The sequence below is a fragment of the Mirounga leonina genome, unplaced genomic scaffold (genome assembly GCF_011800145.1).
Source record: "Mirounga leonina isolate KUSES-001 unplaced genomic scaffold, KU_Mleo_1.0 Mir_197, whole genome shotgun sequence".
Lineage (NCBI taxonomy): Eukaryota > Metazoa > Chordata > Mammalia > Carnivora > Phocidae > Mirounga > Mirounga leonina.
The window spans coordinates 188,263-208,792 of record NW_023270494.1 but is presented as its reverse complement, the minus strand read 5'-3'; the positions used below and the strand labels follow the sequence as shown (position 1 = coordinate 208,792).

The following is a 20,530-nucleotide window of genomic DNA, read 5'->3' as shown; positions in this document are numbered from 1 at the left end:
GCACACAGGTAAGGGGGCAGCGCGCACGGGGGAGGTGCACTTAGGTAAGGGGGCGCGCACACAGGAGAGGTGCCCGTGCAGGTAAGGGGGCGCGCACACAGGAGAGGTGCACGCGCAGGTAAGGGGGTAGGGGTGGCACACGGGGGAGGCGCTGCTGCAGTGAGGAAGTCCCAGAAGCTCCTGGCTCTCACTCTGATTCCCTTTTGATTTTGTCTCCTGGTTCTGATATATCACCAACTGAAAAAGCACATAATCCAGTTTCTTAGAACTTGGTCAAAAAGAAGGGGTTCTCAGGAGAGGCTTGGGGGCCCATGCTGCTGTTCTGGGGACCTGGGGGTTTGCTTTTGTCTCTCCCCTTGTTTTGCCACCAACGGAAAGTGCACTTCGCAAAAATAAATTCTGTGTAGTGCCTTTCAGTGCCTGTGGGAACATACACCCAAAAACAAAGCCCACGGGCTCTGGCCACTTTGTCCTGAGCAGAGTCTGCCCTCGAGAAAGGCGCAGGAGGAACATACGCTTACAGACGGATCCTTTTAGATGCTTTTGGTTCTCAAAAAGACAAAAGTATGGATTATAGACTTAAAATGAGCTTAGTTTTTATTCAGAAAGGAAAAGCCTTGGAGTTAAAAGAGAATGAAGCATTTAATGAAATTCAGACCTCATTAGTGGTATCTTACCAGGAAGTGATACGAATTCTTCTCAGAGAAGAAGAGCAGAGTTTGTATGACTCATTTCCAGATTCCTGTGGTTTATTATCCTTATTTCTAATTTGTTGGAAGACTATCTTTAGACAGATAACAAATGTTCCAGTATTCTGACATTTTAACACCCACATAGCAACAAGAATAAACTTTGATGTTAAATCCAAGATCTGTGGCTTCTGGGTTTAATAGAGAAACAGACATTAATAAAAAGTTTCCCCTCTCCATAGTATGTTTTAGAGAAATGTGCTAAGGAACCACTTCTCTACCACGCTGAAAATTGTCAGTTTATGTGGATCTGTACTACAGACAGGCTTTATGATGCTCCCTTTAAATGAGAAGATGAAGAAAAACAGTACAAGATAGTCTGTTTCAAATTATGTAAGTTTTTAAGCGTCATGAGTGCTGGTTAGAATTGGATAAAATCATTGCTATGAAGGACAAACTTTCAAGGGAAAGACACGCTGAGGTAGATGAGTGTGAAACTTAGTCTTTTTACACAGCAGGTGAGTTCTGACAGTCTTGCTGCCGATGCTGCTCACGTGCAAAAGGAAAAGCAGGTAACCAGGAGAAGACCGACTGTCCACCCACAGACAGGAGAGCAGCATTGTCACCCACAGCCCCCACACACCGTCTTTTAAATCAGCCAGAGGCGACCCTTACTTTGTGTTGCCAAGTATCTTCAAATGAGTGGTCAAAGAATGAGTCTGGATTTTGTGCTTAAACCCCTGAATTCTATGAACAAAACCGAGGTAATGCAGCTGATGGAGGCCACTGGCCTCTGGGGTGTGACCAGCCCTGGGCACCCACTGTAATGTGGACCAGGAGGGGGCCCCGGCGGGATCATGACACCAGGACTTCTCACCAGGCCTGCGGCTGATCTGCAGTGTGGCCTGAGCCCTCGACCTGAGGGGCCAGCCGCCTCTGCTCCCCTCCAGCCCTCGCTGCCAGAACCCTGGGGCGGGGGGCAGGGAGGGCCCGGCCTTGCCCCCTCTTTGGTCTCCCTAATGCAGGAGATGCAGGTCCCTAGGGAACAGTGCCTCACTGAAGGCATAAAGTGGGCACCAAATATCAAATCGTGCTGCTCCCCACCTCACAAATGAGATCAGCTTAGAGGATGAACACAGACCTCACTTGGTGGTCTGTTCACCTTATTAACATGGCGGTGATGGTTTCTGCCCCTGTGGCAGCTGACACGTGGATTAAATAACACCAGCTTCTTTCAGTTTATTTTGAAAAAACTTCAGACTTTAATTTCTCCTAACTTGATAAAGAAAAACACTATTTAAGAGGACCTTGCCTTAATTATTTCTATGATACTTAATAGTTAAGTCTTGTTAGCTCTCGACTCAGAACTCGAATTTCTGGCTCTAAAAGTGTCCACTGCATTTAAATTACACCCTCAGTGTTTGGTTACATAGTCCCTGCATGACTCACATTCTACCAGAGAACCAAACACGCAGGCAGAAGTCCGACTCCACACAGCTGCCAGTGCTCCAATATTCACAGAGCTGAGTGTTTCCAAACCCTCGCTGGTGCCGGGCTGAGCCTGGCCCTGTCCAAGGAGCCTCTGGGTGCCCCAAATCAGGGGGACCTCTGGGCCAACTGGAGGCCAGAAGCTTTCACACTGATTATGAAATTTTAATTCCCCAGTTAGGAACATGAAAGCTCTTACTAGCTCTTCACTGAATCAGCTGTGATTGGTTAAGAAAAACATAAAAAGCGAACACAAGTACGTGTCCTGACAAAGTGTCTGTAAAAAGGCAGCACATCCCAGAATCGTGAACCACACAGGCCAGCCCCCCCCCATGGAGGGAAGGACCAGGAGAAGCATGGCAGCAAGGCCCACAGATTGTGTGCCTCTCCACGCGTGTAATGATGCTCACGACCAGACCCAGACATTCTCTGCTCTAGCTGGGGAGCCGCCAGAGAGAGCGGGGACCCGGTGTGATTCTGCTGGCCACTGCCCGGCAGGGGCAGGAAGGAGTGGCACCACCTGCCGCTGACCCCGCACACGTCCATGCACTCCCACCTCAAGGCTCCACGTCCCAGGGGAGTGTGCAGGCTATGCAGGGCCCACACGCTGGCTGTTCTCCTGCCTATTCAGCTTTAGGAGGAGTTGGAAAACAAATCAGCTTCTCCGTGCCTTTAACCACCGGTATCTATAAAAGGCCATTCACGGAATCTTCATCTTCTCAAAATGTGATAAGTAAGTGCAAATGCAGAAGCACTTTCTGTGTGTGTGTGTGTTTATGTGTGAGAGAATACAGTTTGTGTGTGTGTGTGTGTGAGGGAATAGGGTTTGTGTGTGTGGGTGTGAGGGAATAAAGTGTGTGTGTTTATGTGTGTGGATGGGAAAAGAGTTTGTGTGTGTGTGTGTGAGGAAATTGTGTGTGTGTGTGTGAGGGAATGGAGTTTGTGTGGGAGAGGGAATTGTGTGTGTGTGAATAGTTTATGTGTGTGTGTGTGAGAGGGAATAGTTTGTGTGTGAGGGAATAGAGTTTGTGTGTCTGTGTGTATGTGAATAGAGTGTGTGTGTGTGTGTGTGTGTGTAGAGTTTAAAAGCCAGGGAAGCCGGTTCAATTACAGAAGCAAACTCCAGGGACTCCAGCCCCTGGCAAACCTGAAGCTGGGACCAGAACACCTAGTCCCGCTTCCGCTCCGGGTCACACCAGCCTCACAGGTGGTTTCTGGGCCAGCCCCGCCCAGAAGGCGCATCTCAGCTCCCTCCCTCACACTGCCTGCTCCAAGGCAGCCTGCCTTGGGGATGGCCCCCAGTCCTGCCAGGAACTTGGGCCTTTCCTGGACACCTCTGTCCCTCCCCAGCCTCCGGCCAGGCCTTCTGCACCTGCCTGCTGGTTCTGGCTCCTTCCCAGGCCACACCCAGCAGGCGGGCAAACACAGGGACTGACAGCTCTCAGGACGTCCTGGGTGGGCTCCCAGACCCGGGCAGGGGTACCTGAGTAAGAAGCTGGTCCGCCGCTAGCTGGTTGATCCACCGTGTGTATCGCTCAGTGGAGTCGGGGGGCTCTCTCCTTACTTGGCAACCTATAATCTGTGAAACAACAAAACAGAACTTAACAAAAGAAAGTCCCTGAGAGCTCACACACGCACACACCAGTGCACATACATCTCACCTGGTGTAAGTTGGCACACCCAGCAGGGAACTAACAGAGACCTGCATCCAACCAGGCTGGGGGAAACTTCCAGGAGGGAAGAGGAAGAGGGAGGGTACCCACACAGTGCAGGGTTCTGGGTGGACCCCACGCTGGACGGTCCTGACCTGCCAGTCCCAGCAGCACCCGTGAAATCACCCTGGGTTAGAGTTGTCGCAGATAATGCTTCCCCTTAATGCATTCAAATTACAGTGATCTGTTCACAAGGTCAAACACCCAACTACCTCAGTGGCGCTCTTCCTGAACCGCAACTCGCAGAGGGAGAGGGAGAGAGAATCTCAAGCAGGCTCCCTGCTGAGCGCAGCGCCCAATGTGGGGCTCGATCTCATGACCCTGAAGTCACGACCTGAGCCACAACCAAGAGTTGGAGGCTTACCAAGCGCCACCCAGGAGCCCCGATAATTTCTTAATAAGGAGACTGATTCGGTGACATAGATCTTACTGACCACTCTGAGGTAGACAGTGCGCAGTGCAGGGTCGGCTGTTAGCCATGCCCGGGCCCTTACAGAAACTCTGTGAGCCTCACCTGGGGTGGGGGTGGGAGCAGGCCCTGTGCTGCTGGGTGTGCCCCCACGGGAGTGGCTTCTTCTGCAGCGACAGGCCCAGATACATGCAGTGGGGACCAGCCCCTTTCCACACCTCACTCAGACTCTGTAGGACGGGACCCTTCACCGCTGAGCAGTCTCAGACATCCCAAACATCCTGCACACAGACACTTGAACCAAAGTGCAGGTGCTGTCTCTACATCTTGAGCTGTGTTGGAGGTGTGGCCAAGGCTGCTGGGGGCCAGGGGTGCTGAAGTAGGATGTGTGGTCTCTCTCCCTCTCCTTCTGCCCCTCCCACCCATGCCCTCTCTCTAAAATAAATAAATAAGTAAATAAGCACATAAAAATAAATTATCAGAAGTTCTACCATGATCCTTGAATTTCTTAAATCTTGCTCTCTATAGCACTTATGCATAGTGATTAATTTGTATTAATGCAGGAATATTAATGAAGAGCCAAGAAAGATTTTGCTTGTTTGTATTTTTTTGTTGTTGCGTTCTTTTAATTAAACTTTTTTTTTTTGAGAAAACAGTAGACTCACATGTAGTAGAAATAACACACAGCGATCCCGTGTATCTTTTACACGGTTCCTCCAACGGTAACATCTTGAAAAACCAATGCAAGTCACCCCCAGCTAAGGAACCCTCATGGCGCCTTTGCGGCCACACCCAGCCCTCCCTGACGGGCAACCGCCCATCCGTCTTTTCGAGGACGTGTGTCGACAGACAGGCTGTAGCCCTCTGCGACTGGCTGCGTCTCCGTTCTCCAGCTGCCCGAGACTCGTCCAGGCTGTTGTGCGTACGACACGTTTTCCTTGTTGGGCTGAGAAATACTGCCCAGCAGACCCTGCAGCACACCGCTGAGCGCTCCACAGGGAACACGCACGCACGGGTTTGTGTGAACGTGTCCCCATCTCTCTGGGGCAACTGTCCAGGAGTGCGCCCTGGGTCGTACGGTGGTTTCACGCTTACCCTTCTAGGAGCTGCACACCTGTCTTCCAGAGTGGCTACACCCACTCACACTGCCACCGGCCGAGTGAGTGACCTGGTTTTTCTGCAGCCTCACCAGCACCCGACATGGGCATGCTTTCAGGCCTGCGCAGACGCCGCTTCACGGGTCTAACCTGGGCTCCCGATGGCTCGTGGTGCCGACCCTCTTTCCATGGGCTTATCTGCCCCCGTCCCTCCTCCCTGGTGAAATGTCCCGTTTTCTGACTGGGATAAAGGCACACTTGGCTACGTGACTCACTGCTGGGTCCCCCCTGGGAGCCTGTGGATGAGAGCAGCCGCTGGGTTAGCGCCCTGCCCAGGGTAAGGCCTCCCTGTGCCCGCCCGCCCGCCCAGGACACAGTGTTGGGGGTGTCTGCTGTCCTCATCTCCCGGTCTTGCCAAACTGGCATTTGCTGAACAGAAAAGATTCTGAGAGAAAACAGGAAAACGACCAAGAGCTGGGAGGTGCACTCACAGGTGGACCCAAGGGGCTGAACTGCACCCTCGCCATCGCCCCCCCTCCCGCCTGCCACGCCCTGAGCCGCCACTGGGGGCAACAGGCACCTGCTGCCCTGCCTGTCTCATCGAGGGGGGGCTCATGCGGCTCCCACAGTGAGTATTAGGACCCCCACCCAGGGCACACCGCACCTCCACCTGGGACCCCCGCCCAGGGTGCCCCTGCCCCCCCAGGCCCAGATCTGAGCTGTTCATGCTGCTCTCACGGTGAGTACCCAGGGAGGCTGCCCCCCCCAGCCCCCATCCCTCCTGTCCAGGCTTGCTGGCTTCTGATGAAATTAGAGCCCTGTGGCGTGGGGGGTCTCGCAAGGAGAAACAGGGCAGGTGGGAGATGGCGTGACGCGGGAACTTCTGGGGCAGCCACTGCTTTGTGCCTTCGACTGCCGATTGTGGGGGTACCGGTCTACAGATGAAAAAGAGGGTGTCTGTGTGCACCTCAATGCTTTTTGAAAAGAAAGTGGCCTGGCCCACGGGGCAGAAAGCACGAGGCACCTTTTCCTCCTGAAGGGGCCCGGTGCAGACCACACACCCCGTCCTCTCTGGTGACGGCACAGGACGCACACTCAGTGTTTCACCCTACATGTGCTCTGGGTCACAGGCTGCTGACATGGGCCTGGCACCCTGGATGCAGTCGGCACTCAGCAAGCACAGGCTCAAGGAAGCGAAGGGCATGTGCTGCAGGACGCATGGACTCCCCCCAGATGCCGGGGAGAAGCCCCTAGAGCAAGACTCTCGGCAGGTGTTAGCTAGTTCCTCTGAAAGCACGTACTGCCAACAGTTAGCAGAAAGCTCGAGATCCTGGAAGGCGGTCCCTACAGTCTGGAAACTCTGAATCTATATGGGAGCCTCTGAGACCTGCCAGTTTGGCTGGAAGAAAAGGCCAGAAAGTAGGAAAGAAGGTTACTGGAGGCAGAGGGAGGTCTGGGAGGTGGGATGACCCTCACAGTAGTCACCCGCCTGCTCTGCCTACAGCTGGTCTGGCCTGCGTCCCCTCCCGGGGGTCCTGAGACAAGGTCATAAAGGCGACATGGCCTCCAGCCCGTTCTCTTGGGACCCTGTTTTTGGAAGTGGCTGCCAGGCGGTGAGGAAGCCATGAAGCCCCCAGGCGCCCCAGCCCCCCACCCAGCGGAGGCCCGGCAAGAGCAGAGCCCTTCCTGCGGTCCCGACCCGTGGGATCTGTGCATGTGATAAACGGCTGGCTTTCACACCCCTGGGTCTGGACGCTTCGTCCCCAGCCGCAGTGACTGATGGCCACAGGAAGGCGACACTGCATCATAGCTGTGTGGCCCTGTGGTGACAGACCCCTGATGTCCTGCTTCAGTCCCAGACCACCAGTGTCCAGGAGCGTAGGCAGCACTACTCGGCCCAGGACCGCTGTCTCGGACCCGCCGAGGGCCCCCATGTGGACGACAGGCTATGCGGCCACCCTGTTAGCGGGGGTCATGTTCATTAGGGGATCTCATGTTCCTGGCCTCACGTGTTCGGGGACACACTGAAGTGGACCTGGGGTGGGGGGGGATTCGTGCCGTCCACGCCCCTCCCAGAGAGGGCCCGGGTGAGGACCTTTCCCGGTCACACAGCTGGCTCTGGGAGGCCCCCAGAGACGCCATGGAGCCGCCAGGCTGCCCGTTGGTACCGGCCCTCCCTCCTGGCTCGGCCCATCCTTGCTTCTCCAGCACTGGTGCTCAGACCTCAGCAAGACAGCTCAGGGCATGCACGCGAGAGGCGGAAAGGCTCATTCCTCTTCTGCGTGGAGGCACGCGGCCTCTGTTAGGCACACGGCACGGTGGACAGACACACGTCAGGGGAGACAGAAGCAGGCCCGGCCTGGGGGTGGCTGCCTGTGGTCACAAAATATTTAATGGCGACATCAGTTTTCCTCTTATTCATCACATATAAGACATAATGTTTTCTACTTCCTATTAATAAAAAAGTAATTCGCTAGCTGATCAGTTTTTACCACCATATTCCTTTCTTACTGATTAAACATCCCGGAAAAGCCTGATCACAGTATGAAGTTCACAGAACATAGTTGGTCAGGAGGGAGAGTCACCATTGTATTCCCAAGGCCACCAGGAGAACTGAGGAAGAAACAGGGCCACGTACAAACTGTAAAGCTCCATGCAAACACCAGTCATCAAGGCAAACTCTAGTCGGAGGGTGAGACGTGGGAGAAACAAGAGCTTCCATCCTGCAGGCCAGCTGCACTTTGGGGTGTGTGTGTGCGTGTGATCTGCGTGCATGCACACGTGTGATCTGCAGGATTCCTGGTGCAGGAATGCAGGACTGTATGCATGTGTGCGCCAGCCTATAGGGGGAGCCTGGAAATGAAAGCAGTGGAGGTGAGACAGGCATCCCCCAGCAGAGCCCACACTTAGTGGCCATGCCTTCAGTAGCCCAGAGGGCCTCCCCACAGCTCATCCACTTCAGCCCTCCCGGCGCTGCCCTGGGGAGGAATCTGGTCCAAAGGCTGGTGTCTCCCACCCTTCAGAGGTAAAGCCAGGGATGCCTGGGCTTACTCTCAGCTCTTCCCACGTGATCTCCCCCTGCAGGGCCTGAAGCACTAATCCCGTGGGTGGCTGGGGAGCGCGGTGGGCATGCGCCCCACCCTGATTCCGGCCTCTGTGCACAGGAGGGTGAATCTGAGAGCAACAAGCTCATAATCACTCCTGTCAGTGACAACAAAAACACACAAGAGAGCAGATCTAGTCCAATTTAACCAGACTTTCAGTCACTGACAAACTGCAGTGTCCCCGCACGGGGCCAGAGACTGCCACTGGCCCCGAGCTCCACAGCCCCGGCCGCAATGCCACTGGGAGGGACCTCCCTCTGCCTGTCCCGTCCGCGGCCCTGCCCTCGGCAGGGGTAACGGTAGCCCCAAAGAACCTGTGACGACCCGTGCTTGCTTTAAATCCCTGGACGTCTGTCACACCCACCCCTGCAGGTGCCATACCTAGAGGGGGGGAAACGCAGAACCTGCTGGGGGTCCTAGCGCCCATGTGGGCCAGGCCCCTCAACCTGGCAACTGAGCAAACTGAAAAAGGGTGGAAACTTTGAGAAGTGTGAGAAGAGAAGGTGTGCGCTGCTCAAAGGGACAGCGCGCAGACTCACGGCCTGTGCGGCCCCTCCCCGCCACACCGGCCCCCATGCCTGGAGCCACACGGCTTCCCTGCAGCCCGCACGGGGCCTGCCCGGGTCTGGGTGTGGTGACCACATGGACACTGCCAGTAGGCGAGACGCCTGACCATTCTGGAAACTGAGAATCACAAGGAAAACCACTGAAGTGACGGATCTCTAGAAATCACCTTTCCAAGCCCGTGGCTAGGAGCTGGGTGGTGAGGAAGAGGTAAGGACAAACCGAGGCAAAGCCCCCGGAGGTGCCTTCCGCGCCCGATACCCAGATGATGCTGGAGCCGCCTGGGTCACAGGAGGCCGCGGCCAGGCTGCAGGGGTTAGGAGACAGAGACCTGTCAGGCTCAGCCGTGAGTGGTGAGCGGCAGCCGAGGGGGAGAGCTGTGTGAAGGCAGATGTCACGGCGCAGCCTCTCTCTGAGGGGCAGACTTTGCGGAAGATGACGGCACGAGCAGACGCAGCGTGCCCGGGGTGGGGGAGTGGGAGCAGCGTCTGCAGTCACACCCCGGGCCAGCCAGAGAACGTAGCAGAACAGGGGGAGCTAGCAAACTGCAGGGGAGATCACATGGAACCGCACAACGAGAAACATGAAAGGTGGCGGGAAGCGGGAGACGGACAGACACAAAATGCAGAAGGGTCAGGGTCAGTAGAACAGGACACAGAAAATGACAGGCGGGGGCACCCGCCGCCGCGCACCTCACGGGGGTCCGCCGGCCCGGGGGCCGTGGGGAGGGCCGTGCCGGGTCAGCACCTGCCCCCGCGGTGCACATGAGAGCCCCTTGAGGAATGGCATCTCCACTCTTCACTAGCCTCAGACTGAAGGGGAACCCTTAGCGCGAAGATGCGGGAGCACGGCGGCGGGAGCAGCATCCTCAGGCTCCGGGCGCTCCCACGAGGCCCCGAAACAAGGGAAGCAGGAAGGGAGGAACCGGTCTCGTCGGTGGGCTAGCCCTGTGCTACCACAAAGCCACATTTCACTAAGAACTTCCATTTCTTTTATGGATCCAGTCCTTGAAGTGGGTACTTTCGGGAATGGAAACAGTGTTTTAATAGTCTGTTGGTTAGCTGTTTTCCTTCTTTTATACTCCCCAATTCTAACCCTAATCCTGTGAACTCACTGCACGACAGGTGTGAAAAAATAAAAGACCTCTGGACTGTTAACAAAAATACCAAATTTACTTGTAGATCAACTTCTAATTACCTGCCAACACTCACAACTAGGAAACTGGGCAAGTCGGACACCCTTAAAACCCGTGAGGCCCACGCACACGCAGGGCCCTGGCTGGGGGCCCGCTGAGCCAGACACACAAGTGCCGATTCCTCAGGAACACTAACTATCGGCTGCGGCCGGGGGTGTGCAGAGGCCACACTCACAAGACGTACGTGCGATGGTCACACAAACATGCAGCGTGTGTGGAGGAACGCATGCTCTGTTGTGTGATTCTGTGTGGTCTTTGTGTGACCGGTGAAGCCCCCCAACCGTGGGAGGTGAGCTGCCTCCACCTCTCAGCCGTCTCTGCTCCCTCACCTCCCGGGCTTCCCGCTCAGCTGTCAGTGGGTTCTTGTGGCCTCCCGTCACCTTCTGCTGAAGCCCCAAACACCACATCAGTCCGAAGGCCCGCCCTGGCCAGCAACAATCGTCCAGGGCCAGCTGCAGACGCTGAGGCCCTCACACACATTTGCAGCACCACCCAGGCCCTACAGACCAGGGGTCCCCCGACAGTCCCCTGCACCGTGAGGCAGAGGGTGGACCGTGGGGCCAGCAAACCCTGCTCTCAGCCAACACTGGGCATCCAGGGGCCACTTGCTCCTGAGGAGCCAACCGAGAAGCAAGGATGCCGCCCACCACGTGCTTTGAATGAGCCACACAGATGCCAACAGCGGGTCCACCGTCTCTCCACCCACGTGTCGGGGCAAACTCCTCCCTGTCCCCTTCGAAGTGACCGTGCTTGCTCTTCAGGCACGCATATCGCTCCCAGGACACAGGCTGAGTCAGCCCTGCTGAGACGGCGTGTCGCTCAGTGAACTGTTACTGTGGGAATGGAGCCAGCAGCAGCCCCTCTTCTAAGGTGGGGTGAGGGTGCACTGAGCGCAGGGTGCACGTGTTGGAAGGACAGAGAGGCGACGGCCCTCTTGGCCCCCTCACCTGGGAGAGGAGGTGCCTGCCAGCCCCGCCCAGCTCCCCACAACTCGGTGCCCACCAGGCAGGATGTTCACGAGCTCGTTGCTGACACAGAGCAAGGCCAGGTCACTGCTGAACCCTCCTGAGCCCCCTGGGGACTCACTCGGTGGCATCAGGGATGTAGGAAGTCCCACCATCAGCCTGCAAGGGTCCGATGTCCGAGGCCACAGTGGAGGGGCCATCAACCAGGCTGGAAAAGCTGTAGGATACACACACCTCTGCAAGGTGCTCCCGCTTCTCCTGCGGGGCACCCCCACCTTCTTCCTGCCTTCCTGAAACCACGCACTCACAGCTCTCCCCCTCTGCGCAGGAGACTCCCACAGGGAAGGCCCAGGCCAGAGACAGTCGGTCCCTGACTCACCCCAATGCCTGTCCCAGAGCTGACCTCCACTCGGCAATGTCCAGTCAGTGGCTGGATGGATGTTATGCTGGGAGCTGCCTCGTGGCACCCGACATCAGACACCCCAAAAGTTCTGCAGTAAACAGGCAATGGCCCGGTATATGAAGTGTCACCAAGGGCCTTTCCTTCGTAATTATATGGTTTCCTTGTAAATGGCCTTAAAAAATTATGACCGACGACAAGCATACATTTAGCATTCATTTCATTCTTTCCAAACAACCTACAACATAATTGACAACCAACCAGCAACTGCAAATTAAGATTTTTGTAGGTCATGATTTAAAAAAAGAAAAGAAAAGAAAACAACCCAGCCCCGCAGCAACAACCCTGCTGATTTTGCTCCGGGTCAACAAGACTTGTGACATCCCTAGTCTATGCTTAATGCAGGAGCAACCACACGGGTCACCCAGTCCCTCTGCGTGGCTGGGACAAAAATGCAGCGCGAGCAGGCAGCTTCTCCTGAGTGTGGGAACAGAACATCAAGTGAATTGAATTATAAGGTTAGCAAGAAAAACTCTAACCTAGAACTTTATAAAACTTATAAAACTGCAAATCAGCGTTGCTTCAATTCAGATTAAGATGAAATGACACAGTATGCCTTTTTCCCAAATTCCTTATGCATCCCTAGACTTGGTGGTCCATTTGCGCCTACGCACAAAGAGCCACCCCAAACAATTCCATTGAAGAAGTAAATTGTGGTTTTTTTCCAGTAGGGAACACAACATATCTGAACGTCTCTCACTCTCTAAACCGTCAACACTGGTGACCAACTCTTCAGAAGTTTCCGTGCACAGCCTATTTTAAACGCCCGCTGTACGAGCATCACTGTCTGAAAGGTGCAGCGTCTGAGGCTGCGCTGTCTGTCCACAGGGCACGAGCACCGGCTGCAGCTTCGCGGGCCACGTGCTCCGTGCCAAGTGGACCACAAGGAAAGCTGGTACAGTCCTCGTGGGGAGTGAGGTCTCATCCTGGAGAAAACTGGGGTGCTCGTCTGAGATCTTGACATCACAGCTGCCAGAGCCAGTGAAAGAAGCTTCTGGAAACCCCAGTCTCTCCATCTTCCTTACCGACGGAAACTGAACAGAAGCCCACCCAAACACACTTCTTTCCATTCTTTTTCCTCTTCCCAACAGGGAAACGGGGCCAACGACACTGTTTGTGCATCTGATCTCTCCTGCCATGTGGCTGAGAGCTCCCGTCAGCCCCCCTGGAGGGAGGGTGGGGACCCCTGCAGGGCACTGGGGGCCCTGCTGGGGGGACAGGACCCAGGGCTGGACGACCCGCCCCACGGCTCCCAGGAGGAGCTGCTGACCTGCCGACACTGGATGTCACAGCATCTTCTGACATCTTTTCACTTCCAACCAGAAAGCGCCAGAGATTCCAGAGTCTATGACTGTGGACGTCTAACGGGCATCTCCTGGACTCTGTGGGGGCCGAGGGCTAGGGATACACGTATTTGCACATATCTGTGGTTCTTTTTTTTTTTTTAAAGATTTTATTTATTTATTTGATAGAGAGAGACACAGCGAGAGAGGGAACACAAGCAGGGGGAGTGGAAGAGGGAGAACAGGCTTCCCACCGAGCAGGGAGCCCGATGCGGGGCTCGATCCCAGGACCCTGGGATCATGACCTGAGCTGAAGGCAGACGCTTAACGACTGAGCCACCCAGGCGCCCCTTCCCTTTTTTTTTTTTTAAGAGAGGGAGTGGATAGGGGCAGTGGGAGAGAGGGAATCTTTTTTTTTTTTAAGATTTTATTTATTTATTTGACAGAGAGAGAGATAACGAGAGCAGGAACACAAGCAGGGGGAGTAGGAGAGCGAGAAGCAGGCTTCCTGCCGAGCAGAGAGCTCAATGCGGGGCTCGATCCCAGGACCCTGGGATCATGACCTGAGCCGAAGGCAGACGCTTAACGACTGAGCCACCTAGGCGCCCCCATATCTGTGGTTCTTAAACTTTGCCGCTCCCGTCTACTGTCAGGATCTGGTGAACGACACAGAGCTGCACGCAGGCCCCGCAGCTCCTATGAAGGCGCCCCTCGCGCCCCCCAGGGTTCACACCCTCAGACGCCGCACTGTCTCCCACCTCCTTCACGCTCTGGGCTCCGGCTCAGACCTTGGCAGCACTGGCCACATGCTGCCTTCCGTCTGTCACGGTTAGTTTTGTGCCCACTTGGGAGCGTGCGTCTGCGGTTCCTCAAACACTCGGCTATGTGCTGCCGGGAAGAGGTTTTGCAGCCATGACTCAGGCCCATGACCAGCTGACTTCCTGGACGATGCGGCCGGTCCCATTCTAGCAGAGAGTGCTCACGAGGAAGCTGTGGGGCTGGCTTCCCACTCGCCTGAGGGTTACAGCAGCTGGTGACATCAGACCCCTGCCGTCAGGACCCCAGGACACACACTGGCCCTCATGACATGACCTCAGCCGAGGGGCCACTTCTCAACGGAGTGCGACTGGGCACTTCTGAACCTCCCACACGTCCCACCTTCCGGAAGCTTCCAGCCCAAAGAGCAGTGTAGTAGCTTCTCAAGATGCAGCTGAGGGGCCATTTTTTATCTTTTTACGGGCATGTTTCAAGGACATGCTTACATTAAAAATGTGTAACTTTAAGCAACACAAGTGTAGTTGCAATTCAGGGACTAGGAACCTTCAGCATCTAACAACACCAACACGCCTCACATCCCTGAGGACAAGAGCCCTCATGGGGGAGCGTGTGCACGTGTTTACAGGGCTGACCAGCAGCCAAAGACCCCGAGTCACAGCGTCGTGTGTGGGGCTGGGCAGCTGGAGAAAGCAGCAGAAAGTCAGTGCACTAAATCCAAAGCTCCAAAACAAAGGGCCATTGGAAGAGAACGAATTCATCTCTGTGAACAAGTCATTCAAGCTCCTTGGAAATTCTGTCGTGTTGTGCACTTCTGAGCCTCCCCTCCTTGAGCACCTCACACCATGCAGGTTTCCCGAGGATGGCCTGCTAAGCCCCGCCTGTCCCAGGAATGGGCTCTACACACACCCGGGGACTGTCTAGGGACAGTCTGGGGATGGCCTGGGGTACGGCCCGGGGGATGGTCCAGGGATGGTCTGGGGACGACCTGGGGGATGGTACAGGGACGGTCTGGGGATGGTCTGGGGACGGCCTGGAGACAGTCTGGGGATGGCCTGCGGGCGGCCTGAGGATGGCCTGGGGGACAACGTGGGGACGGTCTGGGGACAGCCTGGGGGGACAACGTGGGGACGGTCTGGGGACACCCTGGGGGGACGGCCTGGGGACGGTATAGGGATGGCATGGGGGAAGGTCTGGGGATGGCCTGGGGGACGGTCTGGGGGACAGCCTGGGGACAGTCTGGGGATGGCCTGGGGGAATGGCCTGGGGACAGTCTGGGGATGGCCCAGGGATGGCCTGGGGACAGTTTGGGGACAGTCTGGGGGACAGCCTGGGGATGGTCTGGGGATGGCCTGGGATGGTCTGGGGACAATCTGGGGACGGGCTGAGGATGGCCTTGGGGATGGCCCAGGGGACGGTCTGGGGATGGCCTGGGGGATGGTCTGGGGGATGGCCCGGGGACGGTCTGGGGACAGCCTGGGGATGGCCTGGGGACAGCCTGAGGGATGGCCCAGGGACGGTCTGGGGGATGGCCTGGGGACGGACTGGGGGCAGTCTGGGGACGGTCTGGGGATGGCCTGGGGGACGGTCTGGGGGACAGCCCAGGGACGGTCTGGGGGATGGCCCGAGCCCTCCAGCACCCAGAGCGTGTGGAAATGCTGAGCTCAGGCCCCACCTGATGCCCAGATTCAGATCCCCGGGAGCTGGTGTGCACGAGACACTGGAGAAGCTTCATGCGGGTGTGGACAGGGCACACGGCAAGAGCAAGCAGAGCCTGGAGCCGGGGAAGAGGGGGGCCGTCCACTGGGATAGTTGGCACTGTGGTTTGAACGTAGTCCTGCAGACCTTTCTGTTTCACACTTTCTAAATCAGTGATCATCACAGTAATTCAGACATTTTTACTAAAACTTCAGGCAGATGTCTGAGCAGTGGGCGCCAGGGTCAGACCCAGGCTCTGGGGGTCAGCCACCAGGGGTGAGTGACCCTGGGCCCGCAACGCCCTCCGGGTCCACGTGGGCCTCCTCATCGGGAGATGAGTGCCCAGGGAGACGGACCAACTGGGGAGCCCTTCCGAAGTTGAGAGCTGCAGTCTGAGGTTTTCCAGGTAATAAGATAACCCTTGAATCTGCTAACGCATGAGAGTGCTCAGCCTGGTTTCCATGTCCCGGGCACATAGCCTCCGAAATGCTGATGAAAATAAAACTAAACCAAGGAGACCTCTGTGCCCATTGAAAGCAAAGCGTGCTGCCCCAGATAAAAGGCACGTTTTCCTTCTCAGGAGCAGTGGGAGTGTCCAGAGACACAGCAGTCACTGATCACGCTCTGATGGGGCAGTCTTACCCTATGGAAGAGGCTCAACACAAACAGCAGCAACGGTGCTTCCTCAAAGGGGACGGCAACTCAGAGACAGATGCAGGACTCGCGTGCGCTGGGACAGACGCAGGATACACCGGGGACAGATGCAGGACTCACACGCACTGGGACGGACGCAGGATACACACATGCTGGGGACAGACGCAGGACTCACGTGCTGGGGACAGACGCAGGACACACACATGCTGGGGACAGACGCAGGACACACACATGCTGGGGACAGATGCAGGACACACACGTGCTGGGGACAGATGCAGGACACACACGTGCTGGGGACAGACGCAGGACACACACATGCTGGGGACAGATGCAGGACTCACACTTGTCGGGTGCTGGGCAGCAGCTTCCAGTTGTAGTCTCACCCTCTGAGGCATCATCACGTCATCCTGAAGCAAAGAACACAGTTTAAATTTACATAAAGCAACTCCCACAAACAAGAAAGAAAAAGACAGGGGTGCCTGGGTGGCTCAGTTGTTGGGCATCTGCCTTTGGCTCACGTCATGATCCCGGGGTCCTGGGATCGAGCCCCGCATCGGGCTCCCTGCTCCACGGGAAGCCTGCTTCTCCCCCTCCTGCTCCCCCCTGCTTGTGTTCCCTCTCTCGCTGTGTCTCTCTCTGTCAAATAAATAAAGTCTTTAAAAAAAGAAAAGAAAAGAAAAAGACAGAACACCTAACAGTGAAATGGGCAAGAGATGGGAACAGGCAACAGAGATGCTACATACAGGCCCAGGAACCCCGTGAGTCAGTGGGGAAATACTGGCAAGCCCCACAAGGGCACACACTCTGGGCATCATCCAGTAGCCTGAGGATACACATCCCTAAGACGCAGCAATTTTACCCACTGGGGAAGAGTCCTGCACGTGTGCACCAGAAGACATACAGAAATGCTCAAGGCAGCAGCATTCAAACAGAACCAGCCGATGTCTGGGATGCCAGAATGGATAAATCGTCTAAGTCACTACGGTCAGTGCCAGTCACCAGTGAAACTAAAGCACAGCTACACCAACACAAATAACTCACAGACACATGCTGAGTGAAAGATGCAAGACGCAGTATTACACCATTTACTTAAAATTCAAAATCAAGCAAAATTAACCATATTATTTAATAAATGTACACATAATGCAAACTGTAGAGAAAAGCAAGAAGACTGTAATTCCGAGGTTGGAATAATGGTCACTCTGCAAGGGGATGGAGGAGCAAGTGTCACTCTGGGGTACTGGCCACTTGGCAACTTCCTGACCAGGAGCTGCTCACGTATAGATTTGCTTCCTAATCAATCCTCGAAGCACATGAATGTTTGTGCATTCTATAGGTACATTCTATTTTACAATAAAAAAGCATTTCAGTGTTTTGTTTTAGGGTACAAATGTACCCAATGTAAGAACTAAAAGTACTGTCATTGGGAAGATACTACCTTTAAACTGAGCAATACACTAAAAGGGCTGTGCTTGTTCTCATATTCCTGCAAAATGGCCTCATGAGCACTGTGCTCATCAAATCACCTGTGATAAATGGAGTTGAGGGGGCCTGTGACTAAGGCAGGAAAGGAGGAGGAGGAAGGGGGAGGAAGATGAGAAGGAAAATGGGGGAGGAAGGGAGGAAAAGAAAGGACAAGGGAGATAGAGGAAGGGGAGGAGGAGGAAGGTGGGGGAGGGGCAGGAGGTGGAGGAAGGACACAGGAGGTGCGGAAGGGACAGGGACGGAGGGCAGGTCCTGCACCAAACGCAGCAGGCCCCGAGCTGAGCAGGCAGGAGGGGAGCACAGGTGTGAAAATGGAGTAGGAGGAACCCAGGGTGAAAGACTGTCAGAACAGGAGCAGAAAGGAAACCCTGAGCAAACTCGAGGCTTTTCCAATCCCCGAATCCCTCCCTGGCTGCAGCCAGGGGCACACTTGTGGCAGCGTGCAGGGTCGACCAGGCTGGGAACCTTGAAAGGGACATAGGAGAACTGGGGAGCTGCAGCAGAACAGAGGGGCAGATGAGGCTGAGGGGGCACAAGAGGTCACACCCCAGGTCAGCAAGACAGCAAGGCAGGGGACAAAGGGGCAATCTCCCTTAAAGGGACGGTCTGCTGATCAAATTCTGAAAAATGGCTCCTGTGTCTGGTGGCCTCATGCAGAATTTTACAAATTCCAGTCTTTTTTTTTAATTTTTTTTTTTTAAGATTTTATTTATTTATTTGACAGAGAGAGACACAGCGAGAGAGGGAACACAAGCAGGGGGAGTGGGAGAGGGAGAAGCAGGCTTCCCGCGGAGCAGGGAGCCCGATGCGGGGCTTGATCCCAGGACCCTGGGATCATGACCTGAGCCGAAGGCAGACGCTTAACCGACTGAGCCACCCAGGCGCCCCTTTTTGTCTTTTTTTTTTAAGATTTTATTTATTTATTTGACAGAGACACAGCGAGAGAGGGAACACAAGCAGGGGGAGTGGGAGAGGGAGAAGCAGGCTTCCCACCAAGCAGGGAGCCAGATGGGGGCTCGATCCCAGGACCCTGGGATCATGACCTGAGCTGAAGGCAGTCGCTTAACCGACTGAGCCACCCAGGCGCCCCCTTTTTTTTCCTAAGATTTTATTTATTTGACAGAGAGATAGCGAGAGCAGGAACACAAGCAGGGGGAGTGGGAGAGGGAGAAGCAGGCTCCCCGCGGAGCAGGGCACCCCGACTCTTCCTAATTTATTTTTATTATTTTTTTAAAAGATTTGATTTATTTGACAGAGAGAGACACAGCGAGAGAGGGAACACAAGCAGGGGGAGTGGGAGAGGGAGAAGCAGGCCTGCCTGCTGAGCAGAGAGCTCGACGTGGGGCTCGATCCCAGGACCTGGGATCATGACCTGAGCCGAAGGCAGACGCTTAACGACTGAGCCACCCAGGCATCCCTTTTTCTCTCATTCTAAGGCTTCTCTTTTCTTTCTTTTTAAAGATTTTACTTATTTGTCAAAGACAGAGAGAGCACAAGCCGGGGAAGCAGCGGCAGAGGGAGAGGGAGAAGCAGGCTTCCCGCGGAGCAGGGAGCCCGATGCGGGGCTCGATCCCAGGACCCTGGGATCATGACCTGAGCCGAAGGCAGTCGCTTAACTGACTGAGCCACCCAGGCGCCCCAAATTCCAGTCTTTGATGCCTGTGTCGGGTTATATGTGGCAACGGGTAAAAGCCAGCACACAACCATATGGGTATTTCAAAAAGGTCACAGGTTAGGGTTAGAGCTGGTCTCTGCCCCATGGCATGACCGCCTCTAGACCCTATGCAGGGCTGCAGAATGTGGCCCGGGGTTCGAGGCACAGTGCACCACCACAGAGGGAAGCACAGTTACCTGTGAACCCCGGTGAGCACCCAGAGATTTACACCCCAGTCTCCTGACCTCCCATCCCCACAACTCACCAGCGGCACAGGCCCCACAGCATGGGGAAGGGGCACCTTGTGTGCCTTTCTAGAACACGGGCCAGCCCAGTCCTGTATTCGGTTGGCCCTCTGAAATACTTGCAGGACAAATGAAGTGTCCACTCCAGACTGAACAGGGTTTTCAATTACTCCACCATTTACAAAATACTCACATATTACTCTTTTTTTGGATATTTATCATGATCTTCTGCAGTTGGAGACAGAGGAGCTAAAATTATCCCTGTTTTGTAGCCAAAGGAAACAAGGCTTGGAAAGGCTACGTATTTCCCCCAAGATCTCACAGCAATTACATGCCAGGGTTAAAATTTGAATATGGGATTAACTGAGAAACCAACCTATGCTAACGGCAAAGCTACCCAGAAATTCCCAGCTCTCAAGAACATTCCAGTGTAAGTTTCCACCACCTCCTGAAGTAGAATCACTCCCGGGCATCTAACGTCAACCCCTGGGGTCCACAGAGTGTCCTGGAGGCAGCTGACACGCTGACAGTAGCTGAGAAATTCAAGGAGGAACGCAATGAGCAAACACGGAAGCCAAAAACCAAACAGCACGACAGGTACACACACTATTTGCACAGTGGCCCCGTGGGTCACAGAGAAGCTCCTTGTTCTCCAAGACCACCTTGAGAGAAGAAAAATTGGCCGAAAAGATGGGAAGATGAAAAGGTCTTTATTACACATGAAAACCACGTGGTATTTTAGTAAGAAGCCCAAATGTGTGTCTGCCGGGGGCCGTGATCTACACCACCTTTCATGCTAGTGCCCGTCCTGGAAAGGGGGCAGCTCTGGTCCAGGTCCACAGGGCTCACAGCTGGTGCCAAACATGAGGAGCTGGTTTTAACAAAAGTCAGCTGGTATTTGAAATGCAAAGGAGAGGAGCCCAAGGGCTGGATATATAGTCCTGACCCCACGCAGCCCAGGAGGGAGGGCTCAGAAGCCTCCGCACTTGTTTGCCCGACAGCATGCAAGATCCCCAGACCGGCTGGAATTCCACAGTGATACCCAGTTCAGAAG

At 55.0% G+C, this 20,530-nt stretch overlaps 1 protein-coding gene across 7 annotated transcripts in view; it reads right to left on the bottom strand.

The window, feature by feature from the left end:
• The window catches only part of B3GNTL1 (UDP-GlcNAc:betaGal beta-1,3-N-acetylglucosaminyltransferase like 1), a 110,519-nt gene that overhangs the window by 46,184 nt on the left and 43,805 nt on the right, over positions 1–20,530 (bottom strand). For 6 of the 7 annotated variants that reach the window (XR_004683006.1, XM_035025693.1, XM_035025695.1 and 3 more), the window contains 2 exons: positions 16,434–16,499; positions 3,661–3,756 (listed from right to left, as the gene is read on the bottom strand). Coding sequence is in view for 5 of the 7 variants with exons in the window: in XM_035025693.1 (XP_034881584.1) it covers positions 3,661–3,756; positions 16,434–16,499 (162 nt within the window). In the remaining 2 variants the exon portion in view is untranslated. Of the gene's footprint in view, positions 1–3,660; positions 3,757–16,433; positions 16,500–20,530 lie in introns of those variants that run through there. The other variant, XM_035025699.1, reaches the window with a different exon arrangement.